General features: G+C 37.1%; 1 protein-coding gene across 1 annotated transcript in view; it reads right to left on the bottom strand.

Annotated features, from left to right (window-relative positions):
• Window positions 1–12,417: 12,417 nt before the first annotated feature.
• slc9a5 (solute carrier family 9 member A5) overlaps window positions 12,418–22,218 on the bottom strand; it is a 41,065-nt gene continuing 31,264 nt past the window's right edge. The window contains exons 11-16 of the mRNA XM_056461751.1: window positions 19,279–19,370; window positions 16,448–16,574; window positions 15,981–16,130; window positions 15,571–15,643; window positions 15,343–15,474; window positions 12,418–14,441 (exon numbers count right to left, since the gene is read on the bottom strand). Coding sequence (XP_056317726.1) covers window positions 13,876–14,441; window positions 15,343–15,474; window positions 15,571–15,643; window positions 15,981–16,130; window positions 16,448–16,574; window positions 19,279–19,370 — 1,140 coding nt within the window. The 3' untranslated portion in view covers window positions 12,418–13,875. The remainder of the gene's footprint in view (window positions 14,442–15,342; window positions 15,475–15,570; window positions 15,644–15,980; window positions 16,131–16,447; window positions 16,575–19,278; window positions 19,371–22,218) is intronic.

The raw sequence follows: 22,218 nt of genomic DNA, 5'->3' as shown, positions 1-22,218 counted from the left end.
TAATCTGTGGTGGTTTTAATTGAAAGTTGGCAAAACAATCTTATTGTTAATTAACTTTAAACTGGAGAAAAAAACTGTGTGAAACAAAAATGGAAAAGAGTGACAACATCTACAAATACTCATCTCTTATATATTTCTATATACATTCAAATGTAAAATTAGTTTGTTAACAAGTTTACAAGAATTACAGTATAATTTGGGAAGGATGAATCCAGTGAAGGCATGCAGAAGAAAAGAGGAGGAAAGAAACTGTCAGGGTGACTTGCTTGGGCATGGAGAGCTGTGACTGCAGGCTGAGTGAGTGGACAAGCTAAATTCCAGAGACAGGTGGAGAGAGACAGGCAAAATGTTCAATCTGAGAGTCACTTACCCTCAGAAGATCCTGCTGCAGCAGCTGTGTCTACTAATCCAAAGTCTTCAGTCCTACAGGATCACGCAGACCAGACAGTCAGTCTCAGAGAAGACCCTCTATGGTAAAACTGGCAGCATGTGAGAGGGAAAAATAAAACACTCCGTGAGACACTCATACACACACACTGAGACTGTCTGTCACTGTGCTAACTCAGCCGGAGAAAACTCCTCCCCTTCCCTTCTCTAAATCCTCCCACTCTCTCCCTCTATCTTTAGGGGAGTGTAAAGTTTTTTACTCACCCTTTTCCACAAACTTATTACCAAATCTGCCTGTTGGAGCATGTGAGACTCTCCTATCTGAAAGCATGAATAGCGAAGACTTGAACGTTATGTTAAGAATTACCTCACAAACATACATGGCAAGTACTGCCTTTCACAACCACCCACACACACACACAGCCGAGCCAAAAAAACTCGCACTGAAACCAGGGGAACATATTCTTGCTCAAATTACGGCATACAGGTTGTGGTTTTGGAACTGTTCACAGGCACAAGGCATCTTGATATACAACCCTTAACAAAACAACCCTAAAGTACACTTGCCCTCACACAGCTGAGAAATACACTAGGCAGGACGGAAACCGTGCCAGATGAAAATAAACGGTAATGAAGGAAAATGTAAAGAACAGGGAGTGTTATTTTACACTGAATTTTCAATCGTTGATGTCTTTTGAAAAATGACTATGAGAAAATATATAATTTTTCCTAAATCCACTTCCTAAAATATGTTTTTCAGTGCATCTATCATGTTGAGTCTACATCATGTCAGAGAAACAACCCCGGCCATTACAAACAGACAGTTCAAAAATAGATCTCTCTTTGGCTGATGATGTAAACAGCATTAATGGATGACAAAACGGATGGAAAGTGTTTGAATTCTGGCAGAGCAGGTTGATCCGCTTCTTTATGTCAACAGAAAGTGTCTATGAGAGGTGTGGATGTGTTACAGACGTAAAGAGCCAAAAACAAAAAGATTTTTTTTCTCAGATTTGTTGAAGCTTGCTTAAAGACTGACTTAAGACTGACATCTCAATGAAATCCTTCTGCTAAAGGTCACTGGAACAGAACACAGGGAGGAAATATCAACCCGGGCGCTTTTTAACCGCTTTACCGAAGTGCATGCATTATGTTCCTAGCCTGCTGTTATTACAGTTTTTCTCAGTGGCTTTGGTGCATTTCTCACAACACTATTTACATTTGCACAACAGTTAATGCATTTCTCAAAACAATTAGTCATTTGTGCACATCATAATATCAGTTTCTCATTCCTTCCAACAAACTGCAAATGCTTTTGGACATGCATCAATAGCTTTCATACAACTCTCTGCTGTTTATAACATTATCATTTGCTTATGTCATATCAGTCAAAATGAACTAAACTTGTGAATGCTGAATAGTCATTCCATAAAAAACTAATAGTCCTCATTTCATTTCTTGAGTCATTACATGCAAAAATGTTGAACTAGTGGTCAAACTCTGTCAAGCAAATTTTATAAAAATATTTTAAAACTTTTTTTTTTTCCTGAAAATCTCTTCTAAATTGAACAACTTCATGAATGATTTACAGACCTATGTATATTGTATGTTCAGTTCCAATATGTACTGCAATATTGTTTACAAATGGCTGTGCAAATAGTATAGTCCTGTCTTGAGAGCATTTTCAGGGAGTGTCACCAAAATCTGACTTTTTTGTATTGGAAAACATTTACAGAGCAAACTGTCATAATGAAAACATGACAAAGACATTTGACTATCTTGATCATAAACAATGGTGTCAGGACTCAGGACTTTTCATCTTGATGACACTGACACTTTCATTGACATGGATACTTGCTTTTGAGGAATGAGCTCTCCATTTTGAGCAAGGGAAACGCTTTTGCAGGTTATCAACTAGGTTTTGAGAAATGCATTAACTGTTGTGCAAATGTAAATAGTGTTGTGAGAAATGCACCAAAGCGGCTGAGAAAAACTCATCAAAAATGCATTTAGTATTTGTTCATGTATAAAGCACCAGTACGCATTTACATTTATTCATTTAGCAGACACTTTTATTTAAGGGTCAATGGAAGAACTCTCATGTTCAAAAGTTTGACGTTAGTAAGATCGTTTAGTTTTATGAAACAGCCATGCACTTATCTTATGCTCGATATAACACGATAACCGTTTTCAAGGTATACTGCGGTTTGGAAAAAGTCAAGGTTTTAAAACCGTCAAAATGTTCTGCTATACTGTTCCTTTAAGGTATGTGCATGATTTTTTTATTTACATTTTTTAGGACAACAGTATCTCCAGCAGAAAAGATATCCAAAGATGCCGTTTTAAATAAAGAAATCTGTGTTTTTGAAACAAATGAGGACAGCAGAAGTCAATAATTCATTTGAACTATTTAGCCTATGTTCACTGTTCCAAAATGTTTGGATTGGAATAAATGTTTCTTAAAATAAAATACATTGTGTTAAAAGGGGAAAAAAGTTTTTGTTTTTTTACCCAGACATTTAAAAAGAACATATTTTAGAGCATAACCATAATACCGCGAAACCATGATATTTTTATCCAAGGTTATCATGCCGTCGGAACCTTGTACCGGCCCATGCATCTTACGCACATTAAATTTTCCCAAAATTAAGTAATATTGCCCAAAATTAAAATTTCAAATATTATATCTATGTTAATATAATGCAATTCATTCCTGTTGTGGCAAAGCTGTACTTCTAGTAGCTAGCCGCTTCATTCCACACCCAGCAAACATTTTTGTGTTTAATAGATGTCTAATAGACATCTTAACATAGACAGCTTGGCTAAAACAAGGCTAAACTTGGGCTGTCAGTAAAAATCTAATAGACATCTAAGAAAAGCCCAAACCTAGACTAGTCGTCAAATAGAAAGATTAGACAAACTTTAAATGTGTAGTCATTCATTTCTGTTTATTTGATGACTAGTCTAGTTTTGGCCTATTCATAGATGTCTATTAGATTTTTACTGACAGCCCAAGTTTAGCCTTGTTTTAGCCAAGACGACTATGTTTAGTCATCTATTAGACATCTTCTTGCAAAATGCTTGCTGGGCAGTGTCTGTCATCTGATTGAACAAAAATTAAGGAAGCATCCAAAAGCATTGTTATCATCATTAATGTTAATAAACATTGTGCTGTTTAATCTTCATTTAGAAAAGGTGGCAGATGTTTCCCTGCACATTATAAATAAAAATTCAAAAGAATAGTATTTATATGTATTAAAGCTTTTTATGCAAATGTAAAACCATTTACTGTCACCTATAATAAATGAAATACATCCTGACTATCTGTCAGCAAAAAAAACAACAACTTCAGAACATAAATATGCTTATTCTTTCAACCGGGCTTAAGCAACTGAAGAGAAATGGCACAAGCTAGTCTGGAGAAGACATAACACGCATTAAATCTACTCAGCATCTCAGTCTGTAAAACATGAGAATACTCAGAACGCTCATCATGGCAGATGGTGCTGACAATTGGCCTGTCTGAACGTAGACAGGGGGTCTCAGATGGCACGAGTGTGTCCTGCTTTTCTCCTTTACTTCAGACTCGCTTCAACACCCAGAACACTCATCAGAATGTGGTCTTTACATCATGAGAGATTCACTGTTATGATTTAGCGGCAAGCGTGCTTCCTGTCTGGGGTCTCCAAACATAGCTAAAGGCTTCAGTGTTATTCAGAGATCCTCATCACAAGTTTCACACACGTAACTTAGAAAGCTTATAATAACCAAGACGAGACAGAGAAAAGAAAGAGTGAAGATGCAAGAGTCAGTACTTCTCAAGTGGTGAAAAAGACCTCTTTCATTGAACACTATGACATCTTAAACATTTACACCCCTAACCTTCACTTCACCGTCTGCTATATATTTGTGGTTATATTCTGAAAACCACGTCTGATGTTTGAAGTCGAATCAAACACAGAGCCAGTTTGGAAAAAAGTATCACAATGTCACTCTAATGGTTTTCGAAAGCAACAAAGGCTTTTTAAGGTGCGGTCACATTCATCTTTGTATGGTGAAATTCTGACAGCAAAACATCTCAGTTGGAATAGATGAAAAAGATCTGCATCAATTGCAACAAAGGTGCAGGGCCAATAAAATTTTTCTCAGTGAAATTCTCAAAACTACCTGTTCGATCTTGACATCATGGTGTCACTTGTGCACTAGAGATGCTCCTATCGATCGGCCGGAGATCGATATCGGCCAATAATCAGATTTCACGACTCAATCAGTACTTGTTGATCTGGCTGATCCCATGAACCAATCGCAAGTGTTTGTTTATGAGTTTACAAGCAGAGGAAGATGCACATGTGCGCAAAGGTTATGCATTAGCAGTGCTACAACACATAAGCAATGTTTCTAAATTGCATTGTTAGTCATTTTTTTATATTGTCATTTTTTATCTGTTATATCTATTTTTTTGGCAAAACTGCTTCTGACCATTATTTGAATGCTACATCCTTAATTTATTAACTTAGGTAAGGCAAGATCTCATATTTAAAGGTAAAATGTGTTTACGCAATGGCAGTTATATAAAGCTTGAAGAATCAGAATCAGTACTTGCTATCGGCCGATCAAAATGACAAGGAATCGGTATTCAGTATCGCTGCAAAAATCCTGATCGGAGCATCCCTATTGTGCACATCAAACAAGCAGTTTCTCATTCCTTTGAACATGTTGCAAATGTTTTTTGGTACATCCATGCAAATGATTACGTCCAATTCATTTCCCACATTAGCAATCGCTTATGTCATGTTGATCAAAATGTATTATTTTAGTCTCTGAACATTTAATCGTTTGTTCATGGCATACGTCCTTACATGCAAAATGACTAAACAAGTCGTCATAATATTTTGTCATATGCATTTTTCTATACATTTCCACTAGACTTTTTTCTAAATCTGCAATTAGTAAATTTCTTCCAGATGAATCTTGACTTTCTCTAATGAAGGTGCATCTCAAAAGAGGTTGTCATATGTTCACATTTTTACTTTTTTTTCTGTGTGCTATGCAGTGTTGTCTTTTAATTTCTGTATCACAATGACATGATCTGCCAACAATTTATAGTACAATCAGCAAAAACATTAAAAATAGCCATAGTTTACATTAGAAGACCCCTCCAGAGCACATTGTTATATTGACAACATGACTAAGTAAGTCTTATTCATATACACAATGACACAAGGACTTGTTATTCTGACGGCGCTGACATGTTTATTGACAAAGAAATGTAGTTTTGAGAGATAAGGATTTTAAGCAAGAGACTGGCTATGCAGGTCATGGTGTTTTGCTAATTGTATGTGTTATTTCGAGAAATGCACTTACTGTTTTGCACATTTCAGTTCTGATCTGTGAAATGTACCAAAGTGACTTAGAAAAACTGTAATAAAAAAATGCTGACAATTAATGCACCAATACTCCTATAGCACTAATTTTGTCTGATACACAGAAGTTCAACAAAAATAAAGACATTGAAGACAACATTCATTCATTTATTTTTTTTCGGCTTAGTCCCTTATTTATCAGGGGTTGCCACAGCGGAATGAACCGCCAAATATTCCAGCATATGTTTTACACAGCGGATACCCTTCCAGCAACCCAGTACTGGGAAAAACCCATTCCAATTCTCACACACACAATCATACACTATGGCCAATTTTGTTTACAAAATTCACCTACAGCGCATGTCTTTGGACTGTGGGGAAAATTGGAACACCAAGAGGAAACAAACGCGAACATGGGGAGAACATGCAAACTCCACACAGACATGCCAACTGGCCCAACTGGGACTCAAACCAGTAACCTTCTTGCTGTGAGGCAACAGCTTACCACTGAGCCACCGTGCTGCCTTGATGACAACATTTTACCATTTTTGTCACTCGTTATATCCCTAGGAATGTTACTCAACACAGTTTTCAACACAGTTGTTTCAGTTATGATTATGAAATCAGACACTTTTGAAAGCTGTAAACATAAATGCCTTCTCCAAATAGTTTTGGTGCATGCATTCTGGCTGATTACAACCTGACAGCCATAAAGCAGAGCTAACATCAAATTAAATGTGTTACAACAGCGTCTACAGACCATTGTGTTACAAGTCTAAATGTTCCAGACAGTGTAAGGTTCAGCTTCGAACATTCTGAAGGACATATGACAGATAAACACCAATAGTAAGAACGCTTATTTATAGCTATACTCTACCATCAAGAGTCATTTGACCATGATGTAAAAAATTCTAAAAGAAAGAAAACAAACCTGTAACAACCTTCACATTCACTCTTTATTGAAGTGAGAACCATCCACTTTGTTCAAAATGCCTAGTCATATGCCAAACAACAAATCTAATAATTCACCTCATCATCAGCTCAAATCTCTTACACACTGCTCCTTCTCATCTCACAATTTACTTATCTAATCCAGTGTTCTCTTGGAAATTCAGGATTCCCTCGTTCATCTGATTCAATACACAGATAAATTTGAAAAGATATTTTCCACAGAACTTATTTAACCCCGCACACTCATTACTGCCTCATGATACAAAAACAACTGAGAATATGTTCCTACACAAATAATAGGAATCCTTATAAACTATAGCATACATCTGAAATATATGAACAGATACACAAAAAGACAGACAGGCAGGCAGGCAGGCAGGCAGGCAGATAGATAGAAAGATAGATAGACAGACAGATGGAAGACGGACGGACGGACGGACGGACGGACGGACGGACGGACGGACGGACGGACGGACGGACGGACGGACGGACGGACGGACGGACGGACGGACGGACAGACAGACAGACAGACAGATAGATAGATAGATAGATAGATAGATAGATAGATAGACAGACAGACAGACAGAGTCAGACAGACTTTAATGGGCCTTTCTTTGCTCAGGACACTTTATAAACAAGAATAAACACATCCTCTTAAGCCTTTTCTCTTAAATCAAACATGTGTTCAATTTTTACAGCTGTGAAGGGTTGGGGATGAACAAACAGTTATGCAACCAAGAGAAAATACTCCTATCCAGCAAGTACACACATGCTGGAAAACAAATTCACAGGCAGTGATTATCTACACGGAGGAGTCAGGGCAAAAACGGCCACAGGCTGTACTTTTTAAAAACACGGAACATATTTTATAATAGCTCTACTTTGTTTTGAGAATAATTTTCTTTTCACACATTTGTACAAGACTGACATATCGATTGATCGTGAATGTTTTGGCAAAGACGACATGAAAGCCTTGCCAATGGAAGAGAGAGGGTGGCAAAACCTCATCTGAGATCATCCGCCTTGGTGTGTGCGCAATGAATAAAAGCACGTACATGATTTACCAAGCAATTCAGGAGAAACAAGGATGATTATATCTGTGATTACCCAGAAGGGGCCTGTTCATAGAACCCATGGAGCTCTAATCAGTTTCTGCTCCGGCCTGACATGGAAAATTCCTGCTCTGGGTTTCGGAGGTCCCACTGACAGATCAGCCAGATATCGGATGATCTGCTGCACAGTGACAATGCAAAGTGTCTGTTAAGAATGTGAGCAGGTTTTCCACCCCAGGGAGCAATATTCACCCAGCCAATAAGGAGAGAGCTGTATGAACACTGCCCTCTAATCTGCTTCGGACAGCCCCACAATTAAGCCCTGAAAGAATAGCTTCGTTCTTGGACTCCTGCACAAGGGATGGCAGCTACTGTGAGCTCCACACACCACTGCTGCTTTGATCACTTCAACGGGCACTAGGAACACACCATCTGCAGGCTGCCAATGGAATTAAATGTGCTCAGAAAGTTTGAGACTGATTGCAAATTTAGTTTTAGCCACATATGCATGCACACACACACACACACACACACACACACGCACACACACACACACACACACACACACAAAATATTATTATAGCACTGATTCTGCGTAGGGTTATCAGCAATCAAACAAAGCCAAAAATACACATAGCAGTCAATTAAATGAATAAACTACACATTCCAGACTAAATATTTATGCAGTAGTTCTAAAGTCGGAAGTTATAAAAGTTATAACTTTTTGAGCTAGGGCCTAAAATATTACATTTACAACCAAAATTGTTGTGAACCTTGAATGCTTCAGAGCTTCTGTCTTTTTCATGTTGTAGTAGTTTTTTGTTGTTTATTTTAGGTGTTTTGTTATGAAAATGTATAATACGTTTTTTTTGGCACAGTACAGAATAACAGTGTGGTTATTTTGTCTGTGAACTATACAGGTGTGAAAGTATTTTTCAGGATAATACATGTTCACATGTTAGTTGCAAAACATTTATCAAGTTTCCAATCAAGTGAAAATTTTTGTAAAAGATGAAATGCTTTACAACTCAAAAATGACTGAACAGCTTCAAAGGACTCTGGAAATATAATTTGTTCTGTACACTCTCACACACATATCTGTGCATGCACACACCCTTTCATTAGTATGTGATTTATACTGGTACCTGTCAACTAGTTAACCTGCTTGGCAGGTTAATTACATCAGTTAAGCCATGAAGTTCAAGGTAATATGAAAATTGGTACACCCTCCAGAATTATCCTTCACCACAAAATCACTTGGTGTCTGCCAGCTTTCCCACAATCACTGAAAAATGTCAAGTTCAAAGGTAAAAAAGTTTAAACACAAAAGGCAATGAAGTTAACAAAACGTAACAATATATTTTACTACAAAAGCTTTTTTCATGCTCATCTTTATAAATAGCCTTGTGAGTAAGCCTAGTATGCATGGGACCATAACCGGTTTTAAAGTTTACCACAGATTAGAAAAAGTCAAGGTTTTAAAACCACTAAAACTCTCTGTTATACCATTCCTAAGGTATATGTAAGGTAGACATGGGACGACAACTGGTTTCAAGGTTTACTGTGGTTTGGAAAAGTCAAGGTTTTAAAACCGCAAACATTTTCTGTTATACTGTTCCTAATGTATATGTGCGCTATTGTTTTTTACAACTATTTAATTTAGTTATTTTAGAGCAACAGTATATCCAACAAAAGGACCCTCCAAAACAAAAGCTACTGGTCAGCCCATGATTCATCTGAAAAACAAGTCCCTTATACACCAACATTCAGCATGTTATAGACCTGAACAGAACAGTTGCTTGATTTATATACAAAGAAAGACATATAAAGATGCCTTCTCAAGTTGTAAAGAAATCTGTGTTTTTGATAATAATGGAGATCAGAAGTCAATGATTTGTTTGAATTATTTAGCCTGACAAGTTTAAAAAGGCAAAAATATTTAAAATGGTTGTTAAAATGAAGTATATTGTGTTCAATGGGGAAAAAGTTGTTGTATTTTACCCAGACATTTAAAAAGACTTAAAGCAGTAAACACAATACAGTGTTACTGTGAAATTGTGGTATTTTTATCCAAGGTTATCATACCGTCAGAATCTTATACTGGCTCATGCCTAATATAAGGTATTTTATGTATTTTTTTATGTGTTGTAAAATGTTTTTAAAATTAATGAAGAAAGCAGAAGTGAACGATTATTTTATTTAGCCTTTCTTGTTTACTGTTCTAAAATATTATACATGTTTCCTAAAATAAAATATACTGTGCTCAATGGAGAAATGTTTTTTTAAGTTTTTTACCCAGACATTTAAAAAGACCTTATTTTAGAGCAGTAACTGCAATACTGTGATACCGTGGTGTTTTTATCCAAGGTTATCATACCATCAGAAACATTTACCAGGTCATGCCTAAAGCCTACTATATAAAATAATTTTAAAAATCCTTATCCACTGAAAAGATTGTTAAATAAAACATGGAAATGCATTTGTCAAAAAGTGTGGGAGTGATTTAAGTCATATGTGTGCTCATCAATGAATGACTGTACTATTTAAAAAAGAAAAAGCATGTGCAGCAATTCAAACACAGTAAATATTTTGCTGCATATAACAAGAAAAACCTGGTGTGCAGCAACTGCAGTGTCTTAGGAGAGCAACTGAATCTGGCCTTTGCCATCGTCATTATATGGGGTGGAGGACAGACACTGCCAACAAATGGAAACAATTTACAAAAATTAATCCACCTCTAACTGGTCTCTGTGGCCTGTGAAATATGGCTCCTGATTGAGCCTGTGTTCTTGCCCTAAAGAGCTCCAATTACACGGTGTTCTATCAGACACATTTCACGTGGTTTTATAGTTGCTTCATAATTCCCTAAAATGAGGCTATTGTGTCACATTCCTGCCACCACAATATCATTTTCCGAGAGCACTTTTCCACCCCTTTACAGGGACCGAGTTCCAGGAGCTTCACTTCAGCCACATTTTCAGTTACGTTAACGTAACTAACGTTAGACTGGCTAAAGATAATGCTAACGATACCTGTGTTACATAAAGCTATTTTCGGGTCAAACAAACACATAGAATATACGTTAGATGTAGAAATTAATACTCCAACTGAATCGTATCTTTGAATCAAATGAATCTTCATTCGGTCAAAATACAACACGCTTCTTGAGCAGTCTTCAGACGTTTGCCATAAGGCATTGATTCAAACCTGTTATATGAAAGTAACTTAACGTTAAGGACTCGTTCGCGGTTCGGACTTTTAAATCTTTTTTTCAAGCTTTTAATTGAATGTGTTTAGCCAACATATGATGTAAGTTATGCTAAAAAACGATACTGGTTATTTCTTTGCACCAAAATTTACTAAAACTTTTAATTAAGATTGCATGATAAAACCATAATACTCAAATTACCTTAGGCGACACAGGAAAGAGCTGACAGAAATCCAAAACAAGTCCAGCTTCTGTAGTACTAAGTAGCTACATTACTAGTGAGTGAATTACACTGTGTTGTTTGTTTCATACGTTATATGTTTATCAGTAAACATACAAATACGACTTTACATTCCTATTGGATGATCCTCACCGAGCCGTTGTAGTAATATTAATACGCGAAGTATCACGGCGACCTATATTATTTAGCGGAATAATTTATATGATGTTTTAATTGACAAAATAGGTTTTATCTGATGTTTATTTTATCATTTTAAATACAGCACCAATAACCCTTGCAAATGGTTTTATTATTGATCTATGGTAAAATAACACGTTTAAAAACAGTAATAAATGAGAGTGAGATAAATGTGTCAAAATGTGCATCTTTTTTCTAAACATAGGTGTTTTTAAAATTACTTCCAGCATCATTTCTACGATATCAATAAGCGCGAAGTAAATTCAATCATAAACTGGATATTAGGCCTTAATAATATTTGATAGAAATAAAATTTGTTAGTTCAGGAAATATCATTGATCAAAAATTACAGCATGTATATGTTTTTATCCATGGATGCTGTGCAGATTAATTTATTGTAAATTTCAGGTTGAATTTTTACAACTCACCAAAAGCCATGAGTGCTCATAGAAACAGTTATGTATGAACATAGTCAGTGGTGTTTCAAGTAAGCTTGTGCAGAGCAACTGCAGAAAACATTGATATTTAGTCAGGTGGGAAAATCACTTAGTCGAATCAGTTTAAAGTCTCCACATTCAAATCTAACTTTGTTCTCTCGCCAGTGACTTCATCGCTGGCTGGGATCTGTTTCAGGACTTAAGGAAGAGAAAATGGCACATTAGCACATAAATGCGCTGTAGTCTTTTGAGAATAGTCTGGGGAAGCCCTGCCTAAACCACAGGGACTCCTGGGTTAAAGGGGACTATAACTTCATTATTCTCTAAAGGTTTCCTTCACTGGGCCTCCTGAGGATCCAAGGATGAAAAACCAGCTGAGACCAACTAAATATGACAGACTGGAATGTATAAGTGATATGTTTTTATCTAAACATTAAAAAGTTAAACTGAAGTGCTCTCTTACATCAGCTTTAATTATGGATGCTATTCAGTGTCGATATTTGGGCACCTATAATTCATATAGATGCTTAACCCACTAAAATAAGCACATGGGAGAAAAGAACAGAAAATTCAATTAGACTTTAAAAGATGTGTTGTTTAATTCCATTTGAATTTCAAAGGGGTCAAATGATTAGGCTGACATTTCTGCTAATGCGACAGGTTCAAGTAAGACAACATAGCACTGAACCACCACTCCATACTGTTACAGGCACAATATAGATCAACAAGGCCTCTTTCTCAGCACAGAACACCTTCTCAAGGCACGACAACCCTCATTACATACACAGAACAACACAGCAATACAAAACAATGGGCCAGTAGCTTCAACACCATTGATACAACTGGACTAAATGGCTTTTAATTTAAAGTGCAAAACTTGTGTACAATACCATTTTATGGTATAGTTAGAACCTTAAAGGAAAAATATGTCAGACAAAAAAACCAACATCACATCCATCTCAAAGTTATAGTGCCTGCATATGGTCGATCAAACTAAACATTGCTGAAATAAGTGCATTAGATTATATAGATGAGTCTGTGCATTGTTGCTGTCAAATATTTTCGAAGACATTCACATCTGACCTACAGTGTTAATAGAAACAAGATATACAAGGTAGCCATTTCCCAACCCCCTACTGCTGATAAATCACAGAAAATGAATGATCCATAAATAACTATTCATGATTAAAAATATTATAGTGTCATAAAATTAAGCAATGCCGGACAAAACATTTTACACTTTGGTTATTAAACAGCTACGTATAGCTATGTAAATTAAAATACAGATTAACAAAGCCCTGTTTTTCCTAAAGCAAAAGCATAAAAGGTAAGGAGATGAGACGTAAATATGAAATAACTTAACACACCTTGCTGTTTCTCCAAAACACAACAACAGAGAGCAGTATATTTGCTGCATAGAATCTTATACATCCTACACGCAGCATAATTATTCCTGATGACAATCATCATGAATTATTTGTCACCTGGTGGATTTGTTATGCATATTCCAATATTTCAATAACTGTGATTAAAGACGCTTGCCTTTGTGTGCTTCATGCTGGATGAAAATGTGTTGTTCTGTCAACCCCTTCTGAATGGATAGAACCTCAGCACTGCTCGTTCTTGTTTTAAAATGGATTGGCTGATTTGAAGAATAAATCTGTGAGATTAAAGATAAACAGGAAGTGATTTGCCGTTCTTAGATGTGTGATTGAGTGACTGAGGGAGGACAGTTCAATAAAAACACTGTTCGACAGACACTCCCAGTACAAACTTGGAATGTGGTTTAGCCTTATAGATGTTCAGTCGCTTTAAACCTCGACAATCACACATGCAGAGGTACATGATACAGAGCAGATCAGAGCTTGAAGATCGCTTCAAACCAACAAATAATTGCATTCATAAAACCCATGAAGTGCTAAAAAAAGAAACCAAATGAGTAGCCTCTAAGTTATTAATTTACTGACTTCAAAAATAAAGTCTGGCCTGAGGAGGTAAATGCCTGCTGTGAGATGATTGAAGGTCCTAAAATGACCATACAGTAAAAAAGCGAGAGTCTCTACAGTTGGGTTGGCTTCCTGCTATGTGGCTCCGCACCAGTGGGTGGCACTGTCACCAGACTCCTAAGATAAACACAAGGATTCCGTCTCTTTCCTGCAGTTTGTGCAGCAGGTGGAGGAGGAGGCGGTGGAGGCCTCAAAGACGACATTAGCGGCTGCATTTCCCGCTGCTGCTGCGAAAGAGCTCCTTCCTCCTCTTCCTCCTTCCCTGTAGGGTACTTGAATTGCCCTGAACTCGGGGAACTTGCAGTGCTTTCTGATCCTGCATCAACACCAGCCCTTTTGTCCTTGGCAGGGGTGCGCAGGGGTCCTCCCAGCCTGGAGAGGGCGCTAACGCGTGGGTGAAGAGGTTCTGCGGGAGCAGGAGGAGAAGCCAGACTCTCCAGAGAGGAGATGCTCTGATTCCAGGCCTGTTGAAGGTCTACTGGGATGATTTTGGTGGCTTCCACAGACACACAGGGAGGGAGGGAACCCATGCCACTTTTCCACGGCAGGTTTTTCTCTCCGCATGTCAGTGAGGGAGGAGCTGTAATTGGGCTCTGACAGACATCCAGAGCTGCTGGTACTGCAAGAACAGACACAAACACAAGAAGTTACACAACCATTGGGAAACAATCAGTTCCAACCCAGGCTCATTATGAAAACGTACCGCTTTATACATTTCTGGAGAGCGCCAAATACATCCCAGGAGACACTTTTTTTTGCAGTTTTTGTTTTCACAAATCCACCTGAGGCTGCTGTGTATGCTTTTTCAGATCTCATATTTCTCTAACAAGTGCCATTTACGCGTGCTGTTCTTATGTAAATCCACTAGAGGCCGCTGTCGACTGACTATCTGACTGACTGAATGACTGACTGAACCATCAACTGACCCACCCTCCTCCTTTCCTAAACCCAACCAATAGTGTTTTCAAAAGCACCGATTGACCCGGCCACACTCTTTCCTAAACCCAACCGAGAGTTTTAAAAGGCAATCCAGAAAAAGAAAATCCCTCGTCTGATTTTTACCACGTTTTCAGATTTTACCACATTCTCCTCCTGTTATTTTCTTATTTTTTGGCTTCTGTTTTAGTTTTACCTGCTTTATGGAACCGTTCTTTGCTCTACCTAAACGCTGTCGTCGTGGTCATCTCCTCTCTACATTCCAAGTCCACCGTCGTACATGTGGAGCTAACTGGACAAACTGATAAGCTTGATTAGCACTTTGGGACTGAGAAAAGCGCATTTAAAATAAAATGTTATTATTATTATAAAAGCGGGAAAGCTGTCCATATGGAGGTAAGCTGTCAGCTGGTAAGCGAGAAAAGAAATGGCGTCATACCGCCCTGTAGTGTTCATTTTAAAAAATGAAATATGTACTTCTGGCTACATAATTCGCGATCTCCAGAAATGTATATGGGGTGCGTTTTCAGAATGAGCCCATGTTGATCAGTTCTCAGGTTTTCACAGCATGATTGTGTTCTCACCTGATTTCGGTCTCTCCTTTGGTGTTTCTGGGGTTCTGCGAGCCACAAAAATAATGCCCACATCATCATCTTTATCTACTTCAGTAGGATCATGTTTATCCTCCTCAGGTGCCAATGGAGCCACAAGTGGGTCTGCAGACATATGTGCGGAAACATGTTACCCATCATGCACTTATAAATATAATCCTTTATTCAAACATGAAAGCAAAACATTTCCTAACAACCAACCTTTGTCCTGCCAGCTGACATTTCGCCTGGGTTTGTCGTTGGTGTCTTGCTCTTTAGCATCTGACCCTTTCCGCTGTAATACAATATAATCAAATATTTTAAAAATAAACATTTTAAGAGACCACTTTTAGTTCTCATCTGGATGTCCTGGATTTACTAGGTATGCATGAATACTAATTTTGTATGGCAGCATTTACATTTACTCTCTCTCTCAATATCATGCACGTGCACATTAACAGAGACAAATTAGCAAGCCATCACTCAAGATACATATCAGTAATGACAAACTTTGACCTTGTCTTTACACTGCCTTTGGGCAGCTGACCTTTCTCACATAGGTATGCTACTCTGTCTAAACTAGCATGACCTCCCTCAAGTCCAGTTAACACAACTCAAAATTGAGCGCTTGCCTTTTTCTGACTGCGGTCTTTCTTATGGCGCTTGTAGCGAGTGGATTTAAAGGACTCCAGACGGTTGCGCATATTCCTCTGGAAAACCTCCCTGTCCTGTCTCTCTTTTTCACCCAATGTCATGAAGTGGCGACTGTAATGGGACTGATACTGCAGGAACAGAGAAGAAGAGGTCAACTGAAGAAAACACACCAGACAAAGTGTCTCCCATTTTACTGACACAATACCATACTTTAGAGCTCTTTGCAGTGACAGAATGTATGGTTTATTAGGACACAAACGTGAGAAATGACATGAACAACAACATACAGTTAACATGGTTTATGAGGACACTTCCTTTGTCCAGACGTTTTCTGTCAGTGCTATGTTTAGTGGTAAGATTATGGTTAGGGGAGAAAATATATAGTTTGGTGTAAAAATCTATGGAGAGAATGTGTGTTTGTGTGTGTGTGTGGCACACTCTGTACCCGTCGTCTGGGTTTGTAGAGGTTTCCAGCAAGCACATGATGTGTCTCCAGCTCTTCCTCTATCTTTGCTCCTGGCACTGTGTCAATCACCTGGAGGTCTAAACATACTCCACTGCCGTTCTCTCTCCTGAGGGGTTACACACACACGTGAGCATGCGCACTGAGAGGTTAATACAAGAACCAACACGCATGCTAACACATGTACAGTACAGTTACACCACAGAGCATGTCTGCACACACCAATACACATAAAAACATCCTCTGAAAATAAAAAAAATTTATATTGTAGTCAGTATCTTTCTTTTGTCCAAACAATCGTTTTTAATATAGTCTATATGATTTTATATTACCTTAAGGAAATATTTTTTACAACCACACCTAATAGCCTAATTTAAGAAACACTATATTAAAGGGCACCTAGTGGCCCGTTTCCACTGAGTGGTACGGTACGGTTCGGTACGCTTTTATGGCCGTTTCCACTGTCAAAAAGCGTACTGAACCAAACCGTACCGTACCACTTTTTCGGCACCCTTTCGAAAGGGTACCAAACACGAGAAAGGGTACCAAAAGGCGGAGCTAGACGCGCAGCTGAACGCTATTGGTTTACAGAGATACGTCATTCGCTTACGCAATAAGCCAGAATGAAAACAAAAAAAACGCTATGTTTGAAATGCACAGCGAGAGATTTAAGCGGAATTATATATACATATAATAATGAGCCATGGTCGACCCGGGCTCAAACAAACCTTGTCAGTCGTCTTGATAAACAGCCACAAAGCCAAGAAGAAGAGCAGATTTACCCTGTGCCCCGTAGTTTTTTTACGAGCCAGTCTGAGGCGCGAGCGGTTTCGCTTTCTTGCTAGCGCTCGCACGCATCTAACATTATATCTGAAATAACAAACTTGTTGAGCTGATGATAATAACCTGCGCTTGATTATTGACGTGCTTTTGAAACCCAATCCTGTCAGACACTGACAAACGCGAGAGTGAAGCGTAAAGAAACGAAGGAGAAGCCGAAAAAACGAGCACATTATTTTTCAGCAAACATGAACAAAATGCCATGTATAACTAACTTATTATCTTCACATTTTGGACTAATATGAACCGGGAATGACGGAATTACTGTCTAGCAGAGGCTGCATGTGCTGCTGAAGATTACAGACACAGATAAGAGGTTTTCGCTGACTTTAGGCTATATTTTGTGTTGTTTTTAACCTAAATACGGACGAAAATGTCTGCTGTGTGTGTTCTTCTGTAGTTGGTAACATATCGGAGACTGTAAGGGGCTGTATGTGTTTATATATGTTCATTTATTTAGTTATTTAATATAATTACAGATGTTACAGTAGGCTGTTTCGCACTGTCATTGATCTGCAGTTATAATCAACTCATGTTCATTGAAAAGTTAGTAATAAACATTTCTACACAAGTATTTGAGTGTAAAGCATCTGTTTTATGAGAAGTGCTTTTCATATGATATGTAAGTGACCCGTACAGCTTTACTGTAGACATTTCCTCAAGTTAGAATGACGTCGACTGAAACTTTCTGTCATACACCACGCCCACCAAAAGGGTACACTTGTTAGTGGAAACGCAAGCCTGATAAAGGTGACCCGTACCAAACCGAACCGTACCGTACCAGTCAGTGGAAACGAGCCATAGGTTACCCCTTTTTTCAGATTTAAGATAAGTCTATTGTGTCCCCAGAATGTGTCTGTAAAGTTTCAGCTCAAAACACCCATCAGATTATTTATTATTGCTGTCTGAAGTTTCTGTATCGTAGCTGGTAAAACCTTGTTGCTGTTTTACTGTACCAATTAGTATTTGATGATTTTTTTTTATGGAGTTGCAACCATGAGCAACCAAGTCTTCTTTTATAATTGTTCTGACACGCGGCTGTGGTGATGAAGTAAAGCTGAAATAAATGGCTGTAATTCATTACACACAAGCTCTTTTAAACTTGTAAAACTCACTCTTGATCACATTTGATGATGTTTCATGATCCTAGCAAACCAAACAGGCCTTTTATTCCTGGTTGCTTTGCGCACGTCCTGTCTTGTTGATATGATTGTATGCGTTAGTACGGAGACATGTTAATGCGCGTGTCAATCAATATTGGTGGGCGGGGGGACCACACGCCTACGTCGCTCTGAAAACCGCTCCAATTGGTCCACTGTTTTTATGTTGCTAAATTAAAAAAAAAAAAAGGACTGGCTGTGTTTATATCACCCCAATATAACTGTCTATACACTATATCTACATATATGTCTGTCCAAACAGCTTTAAAAGTAGATTTTTCATCATAGGTACCCTTTAATGATAGTAATAGTGACTAGATATTTATGAAATTAAGATAATAAATGATAAATGAGAACATTTCAAAACGTACTAAGATATTAAATGAGAAATGATACTTAAATATTAAGTACTTAGATAATAATCATTAATATTCACTGCTTATAATAGTGAACAAAAGTGACAGAAAATACTTTTATAGTGTTATATATCAATTAATAGTGAGATTTAACTGATTTTAAGATCAATAATAATAAGAATACATTTGTTAAGAAATGAATCAGCATATTAAAATGGTTTCTGCAGAATTATGTCACACTGAAGACTTACTGAAGAGTAATAATGCTAATAATGAAGTATTAATTCAGATTTAGCAGCACATGAATAATTAACATCTTAAAAAAATAAGTTGTAATTATTTTAATCTAATAAATGAGCACTTTTGAACTGTACAGAAAATACACTTTGTTTACTAGACAACATCATACCAATTAAGCATTTTTTTTGCGATGTCTCATATATTTTTTTATACTCACAGGTAGTTAGTAACATTTGTAACTTCAGGGAAAGATGTTCTGCTGGCCATTGAAGGCAGAGAGACTCTAGCAGAGGTCAACACATTCCCACCCTGAGAAAAACACACAGACATACCACCAGATATTAAAAATATTATATTACATTTGACTGACTGACACATAATGAACGGCTAAAACAGCCACAGGTTTAATTCAGCAGTCTGAATGCACATGTAAACCAGGGCCTGTATGTATTAAGCTTCTCAAAGTGCAAATTTAGTGTGTAAAGTGCTGAGAACTCATGACATTTGCTGCCTCTAGTTTTAAAATAAAGTATACAGATGCATGGAGATCAACATTAGAAAGCGGATTACAAAAGATTTTCAAAATTGTCCTAGGACAAGAATGGGTGTCGTTGAATAGTTTTATGACAACTTTGATGGAAGGTATTGATCCACTTCAAATGTTGACTACTGCATATATGACATAAAAGTTCATATTTGCTATTTACATATTTAAATAAGTCATATTTGCAATATTTATTTAGAAATTTTACTGCTCACGTATCTACATATTACAAAATGGCCTCTTACATACATTTGTTCTATCCATTGGAATTATGAATTTGTACATATATGGCCACATATTACACAAATATACAATTATAGCTAATATATTTGAACAAATATGTACATATTTGTAATTTCAATAGTTGGTCTTATATAACTATATAAACATATATGAAAATGAAAAACAAGCAAGTAAGCTGCAGTATTTTGAAATATATGTTGCATATATGACATATATTTTATATGTGTGAAATCCAAATATGAACTTTGATGTCATATATGTACTTTGCATACATTGATTTCAGATTTCTCTGTGGATAAAAGCAAGTTTTTAAATTTCTAAGCTAAGAATCACTTTTACTCTCACAGTAATTTAAGCCCTATAGAGAGCTATCAGCTAAGTGGTTTTTCAATCCATTTCCAACATTTTTAAAAATATTTTATTTTGAGTTAAAAACACAAAAAACCTCAAACTAGTTTGGAACCATTCAAAAGTGAGTAAATGATGGTAGGATACATTTTTTGGGTGAACTATGCCTCTAAGAAGTGTTATATGCAGTGCTTAGCATACATATACACCCCATTTTGAAAATGAATATTTTTTCCCATTTTTATCCAGTGAATATAGGCAATGTATTTTGGTGCCTTTTAACAAAACAGATTTCGTTCATTCATTTTCTTTTCGGTTTAGTCCTGTTTATTAATCTGGGGTCGCCACAGCGGAATGAACCGCCAACTTATCCAGCATATGTTTTACGCAGCAGATGCCCTTCCAGCTGCTACCCATCACTGGGAAACATCCATCACACTCATTCACAAACATACACTATGGACAACTTAGCCTACCCAATTCACCTATAGTGCATGTCTTTGGACTGTGGGGGAAACTGGAGCACCCGGAGGAAACAAAACTGATTTATTAAACAGATATATTTATTAAAATAATATTTTAGTCACCAGACATCTTTAGAAATATAAAGATAATACATTTCAATTCAAGCTAAATATTGCAAAAATAAATTACAAACTACGAAATGTCAACAAAATGTTGTATATTTTTAGTTTCTCTTGATTTTTTGCTCTTTTTTACAATTTGATTTCATATTTCTCCCTAACATTAATTTGGGCTACTGATTTTTGGACAGATATAAGTTATTTTGTTATATTAGGTACAGATCTGGCTTTAGTGCTGACTAATCCAATGTATATGCACAAATATAATATTTTAAAGCATCCTGTAGAAAACATTAATTTAAATGAGAGATTTGTGAGGTGTGTACTCATATATGCTGAGCAGTCTAACTACTAACAATTTAAAACATTTAAATAAGGCATGTTTTGTTTTCATGTCATATAGATATCATAATATATATCTTATATATTATATAATACCTTTTTAAGTCATATTGTCAAATGTGTTTTGAATGTAAACTCCTCTTATGAATTCACCATTCAATATAAATTAACCCTAAAATATTCTTAAATGAGAAAATCTACTCAGTGATTTGTCCATGTTTATGTAATCAATCAAAAGCCCTTCTGTTTCCCCCTTAGACCTAAAAGTTTACTCCTACACGTCACTTAAAGTGCAACATAAGGTGCATTCCAAATGGAATAAATCGCCCTCCTAAGGGCTCTTCAGAGTGAAAACAATTATGGGCGCAAAGGGCCCTTCAGAATTAAGAATTTCGAAGGTGTAACTGATGGACACTTCGGACCCTAAAACATTAGGTTTGTTTTGCTGTCACATGCTGTGTTCCATTCAGAAGGGCTCATCCCTAATCCCTTTGAAGCTTCTAGTGTAAACCTTTCGAAGGGGTTAGTTAGGGTATAGGGATGAACCCTTTCGAATGGAGTGAGGTGTGAGATGTATGATATTTAACTTTTAAAGGCACTCTCGCTCTCTTTGCTCTTGAGTCAATTCTTAGCACTGTTCATATGAGTAATTCTCAGAGGCTTGATAAATACGGGCCGCACTCTCCTTTCTTATCGATGGTGTCTCTTTCCACAAATGACTTTTACAGCCGACTAATCATTTCTTGATATACACAACCACTGATTATTTAAACAGTCACCTCTGCACTCTTACCAGATGACCTTACTTCACAGCACAGTGAAATATAGATAGACATTAAGCAAATGCAAAACCATGTCAGAAAAGACGGACTCTTTTTTTTAAACATGTTAGAAACTTTTACATTTTATCCCTAATTCTGTGCCTCTTTCACTGGGTGGTCCGTAAGAGAACAGAGGTTTCTCTATCTTTCAATCTTGTGCTAATATTAGCTTAATAACTCCTCTCAGGAAGCCCAGCTCTATGAAACTCAAGGGCGCAGGAAATGATCTCGCCGGAAGACAAAAGTCCTGCATGACTAAGATTCCAGGTGTTATA

This window comes from Danio aesculapii, chromosome 7 (genome assembly GCF_903798145.1).
Source record: "Danio aesculapii chromosome 7, fDanAes4.1, whole genome shotgun sequence".
NCBI lineage: Eukaryota > Metazoa > Chordata > Actinopteri > Cypriniformes > Danionidae > Danio > Danio aesculapii.
This window is presented reverse-complemented; position numbering and strand designations above follow the sequence as displayed.